The sequence below is a fragment of the Coregonus lavaretus genome, assembly GCF_964263955.1.
Source record: "Coregonus lavaretus genome assembly, chromosome: 8".
In the NCBI taxonomy this organism is placed as follows: domain Eukaryota; kingdom Metazoa; phylum Chordata; class Actinopteri; order Salmoniformes; family Salmonidae; genus Coregonus; species Coregonus lavaretus.
In genome coordinates, this window is record NC_139995.1 from 29,504,352 (window position 1) to 29,521,682 (window position 17,331).

General features: G+C 42.4%; 1 protein-coding gene across 3 annotated transcripts; it reads left to right on the forward strand.

The window, feature by feature from the left end:
- Positions 1 to 5,646: 5,646 nt before the first annotated feature.
- On the forward strand, positions 5,647 to 16,689 carry strip1 (striatin interacting protein 1; the record flags this gene model as incomplete). Of its 3 annotated transcripts, none has more annotated exons than XM_084167375.1 (21): positions 5,647 to 5,789; positions 6,632 to 6,701; positions 6,806 to 6,880; positions 6,970 to 7,104; positions 7,253 to 7,373; positions 7,522 to 7,590; positions 7,677 to 7,783; positions 7,882 to 8,009; positions 9,051 to 9,233; positions 9,373 to 9,593; positions 9,737 to 9,802; positions 10,410 to 10,473; positions 13,035 to 13,106; positions 13,233 to 13,307; positions 13,414 to 13,511; positions 13,595 to 13,721; positions 13,899 to 13,999; positions 14,090 to 14,156; positions 14,351 to 14,455; positions 14,573 to 14,777; positions 15,002 to 16,689. In XM_084167375.1, the coding sequence occupies 21 exons, from the start codon at positions 5,679 to 5,681 to the stop codon at positions 15,247 to 15,249; spliced, it is 2,448 nt and encodes an 815-aa protein (XP_084023501.1). In that variant the 3' UTR covers positions 15,250 to 16,689. The 3 variants fall into 3 exon arrangements, with proteins under 3 accessions (XP_084023501.1, XP_084023502.1, XP_084023500.1); XM_084167376.1 differs by having other exon boundaries at positions 5,677 to 5,789; positions 7,528 to 7,590; XM_084167374.1 differs by having other exon boundaries at positions 5,679 to 5,789; positions 14,999 to 16,689.
- Between the last annotated feature and the right edge of the window lie 642 nt (positions 16,690 to 17,331).

The window sequence follows — 17,331 nt, forward strand, 5'->3', positions numbered from 1 at the left end:
CAGTCCTTTCTCTGTCCTTCCATTTTAGCTGCGTGAAACAGATACTGTTTTATTTGTATATATGTTAGCTGATGCAACTGTGAGATAAAGCGCTTTCATCTTTGCACTACTTAAAGCTGTTGGGCATTACAAGCAAGGACATATGCGTGAGAAGAACATTGTTGGCGGGGTATTGGCGTCTTAACTTTGGTTACTGGTCAAGTGACAGTGCCTTGTGACTCATCTGCTACTGTACATATTCATCACTTGTAGGATTATGTCTGTCTGCTCTCTTCCTCTTTGGAAGCTGTCCAACAGTGGTCTGATTCTGCAATATAATCGCTGTGCATAAATCTAGTGGTCTCTTATAAAGATTTGGGGGGGGGGGTACCAAAACTGCTTGATGTGTCAGCATTTTAAAGGTACTTCCATTGTAAGCTAACAAAGTAGTTTGAATTCACTTGTATTGTACTTACCATTGTTTTCGAAAGTACAGTAAATCTTTCCATTTCTTCCCTTGGGTATTGTCTGTATAGCACTACCAAAAGCATGCCATAAAGTAAAATGACTCAATCTTCCAGAATGCCTTTACATGCACTGCGTTGATTACAATGCCTCTGATATCAAATTCAGTTTTAGTTAAATTAATCTTCCATATTTTTTTATTCATTCATACTGTCATAACGATAAGGACTAGCTGGATGTCATAATAACTGACAAATATAGTCAGTTTATGAAACATTGTCTAACAGTAGAGAGGTCTTATCAAACCAGCTCTCAAGTCCAGGGTCATTTGGCTGTTGTATGCAACAGTGCTCTGCAATTTCACTTCAACTGACATAAATAGTGAAGAACTCTTGTGACATATATTTATTATGCTTATGTGATTGATTTGTAACCATTTTGAATAATTTCATCCAGAAAATACCATATACCAAGTGACAAGTTTCACTTGCTGACCACCATGTTCAAAACCAAGTGATGCGTGAGGAGCTGAAATTTCGACCCATTATTATTTAAAGCAAGGATCACTGTGATGTACATGATGCGAGAATCGCTTATGCATCTCTGGTTTCGACAAAACTATATTTTTACCTAAGGATTTTTATTTGAGCTTTGCGAATGAAATCATAATGTTAAAGATTATACAGTACTATGTATTATTTTTCTGTGTATTATCTGTTGTATTATCTGGTGTAGTCTGGCTGAGTCACAATTCAAATTGATTTACTTTAATGTGACTGCTCTCTTATGCTGCTATTTCTGTTTCTGCTTTCTGTTGGTTGATGTATACCGATCCCTTTAAACTTTTCTGTGTTTGAATTAAAAACTGCTAGTGCAAAAATTTTCAACAAGTCATTCTTTACCAAGTGTGATGTTAAGTCCCAATTCTGTAACTAACTGTATGGGGGTTTTCCACGTACTTAACATAATATTTTCTAACACATTCTTAGAAAATGTGAAAAACATAGTAAATGGAATGAATAAACAATGTATTCATGTAAACAATGCTTTAAACTACAAAATATAGATTCAAGTATGAAAAATATTTCATTTGGCTGTTTCAAACATTTTAAGACTGGGCCAACAATGACTATGTATTTTAGTCCTAGCTCCTGGCATGTCTACAGCAGCCATAGGTTAACTCGCTTCACTGCCCTCCAAACACGGCAGAGGAAACCTCCCTTCTTGGGCGATTTACGATCACCTGAAGGATAGGAAGCAGTCTTAACTATTCACCTCCAAATCCATATATTCTTTGGAGAGAGTGTAAATGTGATTCGTTGACTCACTTGTTTGGAGGCTTGGTTTCTCATCTGGTGTCAATGATCTGCCAAGTGCATACGAGGCTGCAGTTTACTCCAAGCTGACAGACACTTAGAGTGACAGCTGTCATGACAGTCCCAGAAGCCTCACCATATCCAGCAGTCAGGGCAGTGGGGCCACCAGCCACACTCAGCAGTTCATTAAGTATGGAGCGCACATTCCTGACCCCACAGGCCTGGAGTAGAGAACCTGCAGCATCTGTGATGTGCAGAGTACCCAGCCTGGGTTGGGTTCCCAAAAGCATTGTAGCATCAAGATCATCTTATATCAATTAAGACGATCTTGGTGCTACGATGCTTTTGGGAAACCCAGTCCTGGTCTCATAGACTAGACATCACATAGTAAACGTAAATCCGGGACACTTAAATTAGTATGATATGTTAAGTTTGGTATGGTTACATAGACAGAATCCGGGACACTTAAATAAGTGGGCAAAAACTAAAGTAGGGTGATTGGTCGGGGTGGGCATATAACGCAAACATCTAGCAACCCAAAGGTTGCATGTTCGAATGTTATCACGGACAACTTTAGCATTTTAGCTCATTAGCAACTCTGAAACTACTTACTACTTTTTAGCTACTTTGCATGTTAGCTAACCTTAATCCTTTAACCTAACTCATAACCTTAACCCTAGCCTAGCTAATGTTAACTAGGTGGCTAACATTAGCATTAGCCACCTAGCTAACGTTAGCCACAATATCATATCATTCATTTTTCAAATTCGTAACATATTGTATGAATTGCAATTCGTAACATATCATAAAAATTTGAATTTGTAACATATCATACAAAATGGATGATGGACATCCACAAAATGAATACATACCATACGAAACTTAACATATACTAATTGGGTGTCCCGGATTTACATTTACTATGTTACGTCTACCCCTGAGTCCAGGTTGGAGTACCAACAAGGTCCTGCAGCACAGATATCGCCACCCACATCATCAGGTCGACAAGTGCCATCCATGCTGGTGGATCCCTCTCCCTCAGGGGAGTCTGCAGGGTTGGCTCCAACGCTGAGAATCACTGATGACAATTTCCACCACCATCCAAGATGCACTCTGTAGACGGGAGGCTGGGAGTAGGTCAAGTCACTGTTGATGTCCTCAATGGCCTTGGAGTAAGCTTCTGGATGCAAACCCAGTTGGTTCGCTTTGAGTCACAGTCTGCTCTCCATTTGTAGTGTTTATGCTACAGCAAGACAGAAAATAAAGGCCACAACTTCAGAGACCATGAACACCACAGGAAATAATGGAACTGATAGCTAATAAACACCTGAATCAAGTGAAGTGACAGACTCACAGGTTAAGAGAGGAAAGGGAGAAACACTGACCCTCCAAGGCCATTAGACTGGGAGCTCCTCAGTGAGTAGGCATGAAGAGAGAGATCCAGAGAGGATGAGTTTTAGTAAGGTAGGATTTCTTGAGTTTATTGCTATGGTTATCAACTGTACTGCACTGATTGGGTGTAAGAGATGTTAGTGCATAAGATCTACAGGGGGTTTTGAGAGAAGGGTTTCCATCCTTCCAGGCCTGGAGTAGGATTTGTTTTGGCCAAAGTAGTGCGATTGGCGTGTTTTTTTTTGGGGGGGGGGGGGGGGGGGGGGGGTATAGTGGTGTACTGTATATGTGTAGCATAGGCAGCTGGTGGTACCTTCATTGGGGAGGACGAGCTCTTAGTAATGGCTGGAACGGAATTACTGAAATGGTATGGAACATGGATACCATTCCATTCACTCCATTCCAGCCATTATTATGAGCCATCCTCCACTCAGCAGCCTCCTGTGATGTGTAGGGTTAGATGGTGGCGCAATATCTTTTTTCCCCTTCTCCTTTTCAATTTTTTTGTGACAAAAGTGCAATTCACATTCCGACCAGTAAAAGGCAGCAATACGCAAGAAAGTCTGCGTCAGGGAAGAGGTTGCTGAGGGTGTGAATGAGAGTGCGAGTCATGACGCAGAGGCAGACGAATGGGAAGAAAGGCGCCAGGCTCAAACCTGTCTACCGAATAAATACCTAATGGTGTTAAAGAGTACAAAACAGCTAGTGAGTATGAGTTCCTGTCTCCTGTCACAGGTGACCATGGAGGGAGTGGCATCCCACTGGGCACACACTGGTTGCAACTACTTACTACTTTGAATCAACGTTGTATCCATGAAATTTCAATGAATTTACATTGAACCAATGTGGAATAGACGTTGAATTGACGTCTGTTCCCAGTTGGATGTAGTTTGGAAGTGAGCTTGACCAAGGTGAAGTAGCCTACCTGCGGCGACAGGTGGTAGATACTTCCAACATTTGCCCTGAGAAGCCTACCAGAGATGATTTTGGACCGGTAGGAGTGAAGTGGGTTCCTGCTTTTTGGCCGACCCATACATTGTTTCAAACTGGGTAAAGGACAAACTGGGAAGTGGATTTTTTTTGTATAAATGTTTTTTGCATCCTCCGCCCAGAGGCAGCGGGTGTTCCGCCTCATGCGTCTCAGGGCTCAACCTGTGTCGTTCTTTGCTCTCCGGAGCAGGGCACCGCTCAAAGGAGTGATCAGTGGGGGTGGCATTGAGTGTAGAGGTGGATAAGATGAGAAATAATATTCCTGATGTCTGTGACACCCGCTGTTTGGTGAGACGCAGACCCGGTGGAAATAGTGAGACGGAGAATACCCTGTCTGTCTTGCTGAGCTTTGATGTGGAGTTTCTACCTGATAAGGGTATATTAGCTGTTCGGTGAGGGTGTTTGTTCTGAACCCGCTATGGTGCTTCAAGTGCCAAGGATTCGGACATGTGGCAGCAGCATGTAGAAGGGAGATCCCACAATGTGGAAAGTGTGCAGGAGTGCATAGTCAGAGGGAGTGTGAAGTAGAGATCTTCTCAGGTCAAAAAAATTGGACCCGGACCCAATATATATATTTTTTAACGGGGTCCCAGACTCGAACGGACCAGAAAACATTCAGACCCAAACCCGAATGGACCCGACGACAACCAGACCTAGGCCTAAACTGTACCCTAACTGGTCCGGGTCTAGACAAGACCCGATTGGACCCAAGTGACAAAAAAAGTATGTTTATCAGCCAAGTTGCTCTTCTGGTTAACGAATAGGTCTTTATATGTTGGTTAGGTCTTCTATAAGTCAATAAATGCACCTGTATTAGCATAAAATAAATATGCTATAGGCTATGCAGAGCTGTGGTTGGGTCCATTTGTGTCCACTTAGGTCTATCATCTAGTTACATAGACACAGACCTGATGACAATCAAACAGGACCCGACCCGGACCCGAGGAAAAAGTTGGAATTTTTGGGTCTCGGGTATTCGGGTTTGGGTTGACCCGTGAAGACCTCTAGTGTGAAGTCAGGGTTGAGAAATCACTGTGTGTAAACTGTGGGGGTGCCCATACAACTTGGGATCCGAAGTGCCCTGTATGAGAGAGACAAATTGAGATTGCCAGAGTTTGAGTGGGGAAGAACGTTTCATACGCTGAGGCAGTAAGGAGAGTAGAGGATAGCCCAAGGATGAGGGATTCGACTGGGAGCCCCCCAGTGAGTAGGCCTGAAGAGAAAGATCCAGAGAAGATTAGTTTTTATTAAGGTTGGATTTATTGTGTTTATAGCCATGGTGATCAACTGCACTGCACTGGTGGAGCAGAAATTGATGTGGTAGTTGCAGCAGCAGAAAAATATTGGTGTGTGAGAGATTTTAGTGCAGAAGATCTACATGGAGTTTTGAGAGAAGGGGTTCCAACCTGCAAAAGGCAAAAATACGCAACACAGCGTCTACTCGGCCGGAAATTCACACGAAGAAGAAGAAAGCCTGTGTCTAGTCTGCCGGAAAGCCACACGAAGAAGAAGGAAAACTTTGTTGGTCAATCAAAGATGGACGTTGGTGGTAATGGTGGTGGATTGATTGTTAACAATAAACAGAGGGCTATGTTACCCAACAAAAGTAGGGGTGAATTTGTCCGTAATCAAAGAAAAGACTCGGAGGTAAGGGGAAAAAATACTGGTTTATTGTATTACGTTCTGTATCATAAATTCATATTTTGTGCTGTCAACAAGCCTAACGGTAGCTAGCAACTAGCTAACGCTAGTCGATACATGCTGTTACTAGCTAGCTAGGAATTTAATTATTGATCCCCCAGTCCGTTTTCACCCATTACAACTGTTCTGATGGCGAATAGTTAGTTGTGCAAGATTTGTGGCTCGCTTTCAGAATTGTTAACCCTGAACACGAAACTGCCACTTGTCCAACGCTACCTGTTTTGTTAGCTAGCTAGGTAGCTACAGTAACTATGAACGCGAGCTAACTAGCTTGCTATATCTATCCAGTTTCTGTTTAAATATAGTTCAAACCTTCTGCTATTCAGAACTTGCTACAATAGTAGATATACACTGAGTGTACAAAATATTTGTCTTTCTCGTACAGGGCACTTCGGATCCCTAATATCCCCCCGTTTTGACCTCAGAACAGCCTCAATTTGTCGGGCTATGGACTCCACAAGGTGTCGAAAGCGTTCCACAGGGATGCTTGCCCATGTTGACTCAAATGCTTCCCACAGTTGTGTATGTCTATAAAACTAGCTAGCTAATGGCATCTCTTGACATTTCAAACACCCTTGATCCTACAATATACTATGAGTTCACTATATTGAATACTGTCAAGTCCAAATGCAATGGGCTTGCCCCATCTGGCTGCAAATTTAAAACAATATTTCCCCAAATTAAAAAGACTACGGACATTGGAATGTGCCCAAATTTTTCGGCTCTTCTCTGTGGTCCGAAATAGCAATACAGTACAGTAGTGTATTTTTGTCTGTGCTCCAACACAGGGCTTCTCCGAGTCTCCAGACCTTGAGTTTGAGTATGCAGATACAGACAAGTGGTCTGCTGAACTGTCAGGTGAGGTATTTCTGGACACTCTCCTTTATTATTTTTTAAATAGTGACCTCTATGACATGTTCTCTTGTGAATTTGTACAAACTTTGCCTACGTATCTTCTCCAGAGCTATACAGTTACACTGAAGGACCAGAATTTATTCTCAACAGAAAATGCTTTGAGGAAGAATTCCGAACTCATGGTTCGTATCTTATTGACTTGAATGCATTGTCTTCCGCCAGCGTGGTTATATAGTACCTCTGAGTGTGTTTTGTTCCTGCCCTGTCTCAGTGTCTGATAAGAAATGGACCGAGCTGGATGTGGCTCAACACAGAGCTCACGCTATGCGTCTCCTGGACGGCCTGGAGGTGATCGCCAGGGAGAAGAGGCTAAAGGTGGCCAGGGCCATTCTCTACATGGCTCAGGGTAGGTCATCAGCTCTCAATGGTTTAGCAGCATAAGTTCACTAAGGAAGCCTGTGAAGAGGCAGCTGTTGCAAAATATTTATATAGTGAGGCAGCCAGCAAACAATGTTTCAGCACTTAAGTCAGATTTCCTACCTGTGGCTCTACAGGGACATTTGCAGAGTGCAGCTCTGAGGCAGAAGTGCAGCACTGGATTAGGTACAACATCTTCCTGCTGCTGGATGTTGGCACCTTCACTGCCCTGGTGGAACTGCTCAACATGGAGGTTGAGTAAGTTGGAACTACAAATCAGTGAGATGTCATTGTTTTTGGGAAGAGTTTCTTTGCTATACAAAATGTGGTAAAAATCAGGTAGCTGATTCTTTCACTCCTCTTCTCAACTAGCCTCTCTCTCCTCCGCTTCTTCTCTCTCTCTCAGTAACAGTGCTGCCTGTAGCAGTGCAGTCAGAAAGCCAGCAATCTCCTTGGCTGACAGCACAGACCTCAGGTAAGATTACACACTGACTTTCCTGTAGCTCTATATAGTTAAACACCAGTGTATTAGAGTCCTCCTCTGATGCTAGTGTTCCTCAGGGTGCTGCTCAACATCATGTATCTGATGGTGGAGACCATCCAGCAGGAGGACCCAGCCGACTCACCTGAGTGGAGGGCCACCAGGGAGACCTTTAGAACAGAGCTGGGTAAGAGTGTGTGTTTCTATTAGAAGGGTTTTGTCGAGGAGTAATTTTGGGCTGTCTGTTATAACTAGTCTTTGTTCTTTCCCCTCTCTCTCTCCCAGGCTCTCCTCTGTACAACAACGAGCCCATCTCTGTCATGCTCTTTGGCATGGTGACCAAGTTCTGCAGTGGCCACGCACCCCACTTCCCCATGAAGAAGGTTCTTCTGCTGCTGTGGAAGAGCATACTGGTGATTTTGGCTATTGTGTTAGCCAGGTACTTTTGGCTTGCATATACACTACCGTTCAAAAGTTTGGGGTCACTTAGAAATGTCCTTGTTTTCGAAAGAAAAGCAATTTTTTTGTCCATTAAAATATCAAATTGATCAGAAATACAGTGTAGACATTGTTAATGTTGTAAATGGCTATTGTAGCTGGAAACGGCTGATTTTTAATGGAATATCTACATAGGCCCATTATCAGCATCCATCAGTCCTGTGTTCCAATGGCATGTTGTATTTGCTAATCCAAGTTTATCATTTTAAAAGGCTAATTGATCATTAGAAAACCCTTTTGCCATTATGTTAGCACAGCTGAAAACAGTTGTGCTGATTTAAAGAAGCAATAACACTGGCCTTCTTGAGACTAATTGAGTATCTGGAGCATCAGCAATTGTGGGTTCAATTACAGGCTCAAAATGGGCAGAAACAAATAACTTTCTTCTGAAACTCGTCAGTCTATTCTTGTTCTGAGAAATGAAGGCTATTCCAAGCGAGAAATTGCCAAGAAACTGAAGATCTCGTACAACGCTGTGTACTACTCCCTTCACAGAACAGTGCAAACTGTCTCTAACCATAATAGAAAGAGGAGTGGGAGGCCCCGGTGCACAACTGAGCAAGAGGACAAATACATTAGTGTCTAGTTTGAGAAACAGGTCCTCAACTGGCAGCTTCATTAAATAGTACCCGCAAAGCACCTGTCTCAACGTCAACAGTGAAGAGGCGACTCCGTGATGCTGACCTTCTAGGCAGAGTTGCAAAGAAAAAGCCATATCTCAGACTGCCCATCTTAATCTTTTCTTTTTATTGGCCAGTCTGAGATATGGCTTTTTATATAGCCATTTACAACATTAACAATGTCAACACTGTATTTCGGATCAATTTGATGTTATTTTAATGGACAAAAAAGTTGCTTTTCTTTCGAAAACAAGGACATTTCTAAGTGACCCCAAACTTTTGAACGGTAGTGTCTATATCTCTATCTCTTACAACATGTCTTCTCCTCTGCCCCAGTTCACCCTCGGGGGGTTTGAGCAGCTCCAGAACATTAAGGTGCGTAAGCGGGAGGAGCTGCGCTTGCCCCCCCTCCCAGAGGACAGCATCCGGGTCATCAGGAGCATGAGGGCAGCCTCTCCCCCAGCCTCCGCCTCTGACCTCATCGAACAGCAGCAGAAACGGGCACGCCGTGAACACAAGGTAACCTCTACCGTGCCTGAATGAAGTCTCAATGCAACGCAACAAAGTGAAGGCAATCCCCTGTTTGACACCTGCTCAATGTAACATTGTGTCAGGCTCATTTGAAAAGTACTCCTCAACCCTTTCCTCTCCATTACAGTCCCTGACAAAACAGGACAACCTGGATGCTTTCAATGAGAAGGACCCCTACAAGTCAGACGACCCTCGTGAAGATGAGGATGACAACGATGACAATGACAACTCCATGGAGGTGGAGCCTTTTCCCATGGAGCGGGATGAGGTCATGCCCCCGCCAATCCCACACCCCCCCTCAGAGAGGGTGAACTTCCCCAAGGGGCTGCCCTGGGCCCCCAAAGTCAGGTATGGTGCGGGGCTGAGGGAGACATCAAGGAGACCATTTGCTACAGATTAATGCTGTGTCTTTAGATATACTCTTTGGTTTTATGTGTCTTGTATAATGTGCCTAATATTGTATGATTATAATTTTTTGTTTGCTTTTACAGGGAAAAAGACATCGAAAATTTCCTGGAATCAAGTAGAAGCAAATTTATTGGCTATACGCTTGGAAAGTAAGTTCAATTGGTGTCTTTTTTTCATTTAAAGATGCACTATGCAGAAATCGCTCCACCATTTCCAGGTTGCTAAAATTCTAATAAACTGAAATTAGGTGAATTATGTGACAAAACAAGCAAGTACAATGTAGATAATTATTGTACCATCTAAACCGCTGTGAAATATATTTTCCATAACCAAAACTATTGTATTTTCGGTTGTTTGAAGCTGGTGTAGAAAACCGAAAGTAAAAGACGCAAAAACAAAACTTGAGAACAGGAAGCATAGAAATAGCGCACATAGAACAGATCCACAGCTTCTTAGACTTGCTTTCAATGAGAATGACAGATCTATAACACACTTTCCTATGTGAATTTGGTTGGGTCGCCCAAAAAGTTACATATTGCAGCTTTAATGGGATACTTTGGGACTTTGGCAACGAGGCCCTTTATCTACTTACCCAGAGTCAGATGAACTCATGGATACCATTTTTATCTTTTTGCGTGCATTGCCCAAATCCTGAAGTATCCCTTGAATAGTAAATCTCTATTAATCTTGAAAAGTAATTTCTTGTCGAGGATCCTTGACCTAGTTTTCGTGGTTATTTTTGTATTTGTATTGCAGTGACACAGATACAGTTGTCGGCCTACCCAGACCCATCCATGAAAGCATCAGAACCTTGAAGCAGGTATTATGCAGTTCTCAACATGTCTCAAGCATTGTTAAACATGGATTTTCTAGATATTGCTTAATATTCCTGCATTGTGCCTGAAAGAGAGCTGCTCTCAAGTTAGGCTGGTCTGTGACTCACTGACACCTTATTATTCCGAAGAATAAGGCAACCTCACAGTGTTACACACAATTGATAACTTTATTTCCAGAGGATATATGAGATTGATGTGGTTCTGTAGAAAGAGAGATATGAATATATATATATATATATATATATATACAGATAGCAATACAATGAATGGGTAATCGGATAGGATAGCACAAGCAATATTATTGTTATCCCGCTAAAGTCTAAGCATTTGGTTGTATGTTGGGGGGGGTCCTACTAAGCTAACGTGGAATTGTTTTAAGATGGTCATACCAAGGATAATTTTGCTATTTGATTTAGAATATTAGGACCCCTGTAGGTATAAAAAATATATATAAAAAAATGATTTGATAACATTGAATTTTGCCTTACTGCTTTTAACCCATAGAAAGGCATTGAATAACATATTCATACATGAGAAAACAGTTAAAAGAGGAAGTAACTCCTTTTTTTTGTTGCACAAAACTACTTCCATACATTCATTTTTTAAAACCGGTATTGGGTTACCTTTAGACGAGTCTTGTGAAGCTTTTGGGCGTCGTAGAGCAAATCAACATGTTCGTGAGAGTCTGGACTTGCGATGGTGAGGTCATATTAGTTTGTAGCTCAAAACGTTTGGATTCTACAGACAGAAGTTGGCACATTGGCGGTACCGACTTCAGACGAGTCCCGTGACGCTTGTGGGGAGCGGAGAACACCATTGATTTCATGAGTCTCAGCTTTCCATAGTAGGGTCATACAGTGCCTTCAGAAAGTATTCAGACCCCTTGACTTTTTCCACGTTTTGTTGTCACAGCCTGAATTTAAAATTTATTAAATTTAGATTTTTTATCACTGGCCTACACACAATACCCCATAATTTCAAAGTGGCAATATGTTTTTCTAAATTGTCTAGGAAAACAAATGTCTTGAATCAATAAGTATTCAACCTCTTTGTTATGGCAAGCCTAAATAAGTAAATATGTGCTTAACAAATCACATAACAAGTTGCATGGACACTCTGTGTGCAATAATAGTGTTTAACATGATTTTTGAATGACTACCTCATCTCTGTATCCCACAAATATAATTATCTGTAAGGCCCCTCAGTCGAGCAGTGAATTTCAAACACAGATTCAACTACAAAGATCAGGGAGGTTTTCCAGTGCCTCGCAAAGAAGGTAGATGGGTAAAAAAAGAAACACTCATTGAATATCCCTTTGAGCATGGTGAAGTTATTAATTACACTTTGGATGGTGTATCAATACACCCAGTCACTACAAAGATACAGGCGTCCTTCCTAACTCAGTTGCTGGAGAGGAAGAAACTGCTCAGGGATTTCACCATGAGGCCAAAGGTGACTTTAAAACAGAGTTTAATGGCTGTGAAAGGAGAAAACTGAGGATGGATCAACAACATTTGAGTTACTCCACAATACTAACCTAAATGACCACTCTCCATATTTTCAAGCATAGTAGTGGCTGTATCATGTTATGGGTATGCTTGTAATCTTTAAGGACTGGGGAGTTTTTCAGATGGAAAAAAGAAACAGAATGGAGCTAAGCACAGGCAAAATCCTGTCTGCTTTCTACCAGACACTGGGAGATGAATTCACCTTTCAGCAGGACAATAACCTAAAACACAAGGCCGACTCTACACTTGAATTGCTTTCCAAGAAGATAGTGAATGTTCCTGAGTGGCTGAGTTACAGTTTTGACTTAAATCTACTTGAAAATCTATGGCAAGACCTGAAAATGGTTGTCTAGCAATGATCAACAACCAATTTGACAGAGCTTGGAGAATTTAGAAAATAATTATGGGCGAATGTTGCACAGTCCAGGTGTGGAAAGCTGTTAGATTTACCCAGAAAGACTCGCAGCTTTAATCGCTGACAAAGGTGCATCTACAAAATAGAAACACCACTGTTGCTCTTCCACCTTACACCGCAGATGCGGAAGGCCGACATCGGCGGATTGAGACGCAGCCCATGCAAAAAAACATATTGATAGCTTAAACAGACAGATTTTTATGGACAATTTTTATATTTATTATGCTAATTTCATTTCTGCACAGACATCGACTCTAGGGCAATAAAGTGATAGGGACGTAAGAAAAGGACTGTATAACACATAGCACAACTACTATGAACAACTAACAATAGACAGATTGGAACTGGAAACACCAAACACAAGTTACAATAGTAACACCAACTCTGTCCACGCACTCCATTACACATGTCCACTTGGAGAGAAACTGAGGAGGCTCTGACCTGAGAAGGCAGAAGGGCTGTCAGGTGTCCGGCCCTCTAGCAACCTATCAATGGCCTGGTTTATGAACCCCCAGTCTCTCTGGCAATGTTGGGGGATGGGTGGAGTGAGATGTGATTAGAGAGGGACCGCACCACTGGTAGTGGGAATTCTCATAAATGACCGTTCTCTATTTCCTTTCAGCATAAGTACATCTCTATAGCTGAGATTCAGATTGCCAAGGAGGATGAGTTTCAGAAAACTCCACTGTCAGGGGTGAGTGCAAATGCATATCGCTGACCTATCACTGGTATATATGCAGGAATATCACTGTCCTAGAGAAAAGGCAACAAGTGTTTATTTTAAAAAGTATTATTTTGCATGTATTGTGTTTGTTTATAGGGAGAAGAGGATGTGGAGATGTGCTCCACTGAGCTGCTATACCAGGGCATTCTTCCCAGCTTGCCTCAGTACATGGTGAGTGTTCTGCTCCACTTGTATACTGATGAATATAGGTCTCCAGTCCATTTCTATGACTTCTAAACCCTTGGCAGAATTGACCTGTGACTCTTCTCCCTCTCAGATTGCCCTGCTGAAGATTCTGCTGGCAGCTGCCCCCACCTCCAAGGCCAAGACAGACTCCATCAACATCCTGGCAGATGTGCTGCCTGAGGAGATGCCGTGAGTCAGCTGTTTGATTTGAAAGGGAGCTGTATTCAGTTGAGTTACAATTGAAAGGGTTTGATTTGATACTGTATCTGCAGGACAACAGTGATCCAGAGCATGAAGCTTGGTGTGGATGTTAACCGCCACAAGGAGATCATTGTTAAGGCCATCTCTGCCATCCTGCTGCTGCTTCTCAAACACTTCAAACTCAACCATGTCTACCAGGTACTGGCAACCCACACTCAACCACTACCACCACACACAGGCAAACTCTGACTTAGCCTCATCTACCAAGTATTGACAACCACTTAATAGGAGTGGTCATTTCTCACAAGCACCTCGAACTTGTGAATGGTCTTCCCTTGCCTTACCCTTCTGTTTCTTGTGGTTTTTTTTCAACAGTTTGAGTACATGGCTCAGCACCTGGTGTTTGCCAACTGTATTCCTCTCATTCTCAAGTTCTTCAACCAGAACATCATGTCTTACATCACAGCCAAGAACAGGTACGTTGGTGAATTTGAGCCATTTCAAGACCCAGATGATCAGGAAGATCTGTGACCCTTTTAGTAATCATCTCATTCTCTCTCCTGCAGTATTTCTGTGCTGGACTTTCCTTACAGTGTGGTGCATGAGCTCCCGGAACTTACTGCAGAGAGTTTGGTAAGTTGCAAACTCCATCCCTCACATAATTGAAATACATATTGTAATATGAGCTGCTGAACTCAAACAAACACCTAGGCAATGTTGTTGTAGAAGGGGGGGAAACACCAGGGTACCTAATGGAAGTGTTACAGTAATCAAAGGTTGGAGGTGAGGTGTTGGTAACAATTGGTCGGTTTGTCTGTGTTCTACAGGAGGCTGGAGACATCAACCAGTTTTGCTGGAGGAACCTGTTCTCCTGTATCAACCTCTTGAGGATCCTGAACAAGCTGACCAAGTGGAAGCACTCCAGAACCATGGTGAGGGAGTGACTCACCCACCCAAAACAATACAGAGTTGCTCTTATTCACTAGGACAGACATCAGTCTGGGATTCTTTTAGATCATAATTGCATACCTCGCACTTCTCTCTGTCAGATGCTGGTGGTGTTCAAGTCGGCTCCTATCCTGAAGAGGGCGCTGAAGGTCAAACAGGCCATGATGCAGCTGTACGTCCTCAAGCTGCTCAAAGTGCAAACCAAGTACCTGGGCCGCCAGTGGAGGAAGAGCAACATGAAGACCATGTCTGCCATCTACCAGAAGGTCCGCCATCGCCTCAATGACGACTGGGCCTACGGTAACGGTGAGTTGCTGTCGACACCAAAATCGACCCAGAAAGAGCCCGTTGAGTTTTTCAGTCAGTGATTGACATGATATGATGATTGGGAGACTCATATCTGCTATCACAGACGTAACCGTGAAACATTTCCCCACAATGACTGTGAACTGCTAAGTGTAAGCACCCCTACGTATGTCAAGTTACCCCATTACCCCAAGTAATGAGCTTCCATGTTTCTTTGACAGCAGACCTGGATGCGCGGCCCTGGGACTTCCAGGCAGAGGAGTGTGCTCTGCGCGCCAACATTGAGCGCTTCAACAGCCGCCGCTACGACAACAACCAGAGCAACCCTGACTTCCTGCCCGTGGACAACTGCCTGCAGAGTGTTCTGGGGCAGCGTGTTGACCTGCCGGAGGACTTCCAGATGAACTATGACCTCTGGCTGGAGCGAGAGGTCTTCTCCAAGCCAATATCCTGGGAAGAGCTACTGCAATGAGAACAGGGCTGGTGGTGGCAGGTGGTGCTATAAGGAGGTTTTCCTAACACCTCCCCTAGGTGGCAACAATAGTCTACATACCCACCTCTTTAAGTGCAAATATTGCTGAACAAGAATATCTGTTACTTAAAGACAGCATTCATAGAGCACTGCATTTGGTTGTGAAAACGATGCAGACATGAGTCCCAATAGCAAACATTATCCTTGTATTGTTGTCACCTCATGCAGAGAGGAGTAACAGTCAGTAATGGATATTTAGGAGGTAGAGGGTCAACAGCAAAGCCACCTAAATGTGGACCTTCTGCATTACCCCTGCACAGTTGGACCAATCATTTATAATCCCTGAATCCAGGCACTAGACCAGGGTTTCCCAAACTCTGTCCTGGGGCCCCCTTGGGTACACGTTTTGGTTTTTGCCCTAGCATTACACAGCTTGTTCAAATCATCAAAGCTTGATGATGAGTTGGTTATTTGAATCAGCTGTGTAGTGCTAGGGCAAAAACCAAAATGGCCAGGACCGAGTTTGGGAAACCCTGGGGTAGATTTATCCATTATCCCATGTAGAACCCTTGTTTAGTTTGGAACTGGACCTTTTACAGAGTGCTATAGTTCTTATCAGCCTTGTCCAACCTCCCAGGGTGGGGATGTTAACCCTTTGTATTCCTGACTTCTTACACACTTAACCCCATTCCTGGCTGTCGGCCCAGTACTTTGCCCTTCAAGCACTACAGTACAGTATGATAACCCTTAGGAACAAGTGCAAAATAACATGGTGTGTTTGTAAGGGAGAGAAAGATTGAGGTAAGGGTTTCTTGAGTGTGTGTACAGTATCTGTCTATGTCTTATGGTTACTGCTTTAACCTCCTGTTGATCAGGCTTTTGAATCCCTTTTGATGTTCCACTGTTCCATTATTACTCTACTCACTTAGTGTCCATTGGCTTGTATGATACACCTGTATACAACCCAGGCGTAGACCATTTAGTTTGGTATTAAGACAGTTTAATTAAATTTACAGACTAACGTTTTAACCTAAAGCAACAGGAAAACGTGCTGGCGCACTCCACAACCTGATTGAATAAGAACTTGGAAAATGTACTTTAATATTGTGTGTGTACACAGTATGTTTGAGAGTGAGGAAAGAAACAAAATGAGCCCTATGTTATTATTTGTGGCTCTCACTCTCAGTAAACTAGCTAGCAGGTGTTTTTTACTCAAGGGAACAATTTTGCCCACCTGATAACTCCTCAGATTCAAGGTAATTTTATAGTTGCATTGTGCTTATACTAATTTGCAGCTTCTATTGTTTTTTTGTCATAATGGTTATTCAATCTAAGATGGAGAAATGAAAACAGATGTTGGGAAAACCATTATTTATCATGGCTGTTTTACATTGTATGACTAAATACTGTATTAAAATAATGCCCCCTCTTGCCCTGTCATTTGTGTTTTTGCTTTATTTATAGACTGATATAACGGAATAAGACAGCTTTCTGTCAATAAACAACGTCTTGATTTATTTTCCCTTAGAGTACTCTTTTGCTAACAACTACTGCTCTCACAGACTATCCACATTGGCTCTATGCCCATCCATAGGTCTCTAACCACTCAGACAACCTTCGCTGCTGCTAAAATGATTATTGATTTGATTTATTACTCAATTTTGCTGATGTCCATTGACTATTGATTGGCATTAGTATGTATCTATCCTACTACTGGTCACTATTACTCCTGTTTACATGTATATATTACCATTATTATATTACTGTAAGTATTTATATATTCCTACTACCAGTCACTTTTCAGCTCTGTTTACATGTACAGTACCAGTCAAAAGTTTGGACACACCTACTCATTTAAGGGTTTTTCTTTATTTTTACTATTTTCTATATTGTAGAATAATAGTGAAGACATCAAAATTATGAAATAACACATGGAATCATGTAGTAAGCAAAAAAGTGTTCTTCAAATAGGCACCCTTTGCCTTGATGACAGCTTTGCACACTCTTGGCATTCTCTCAACCAGCTTCACCTGGAATGCTTTTCCAACAGTCTTGAAGGAATTCCCACATATGCTGAGCACT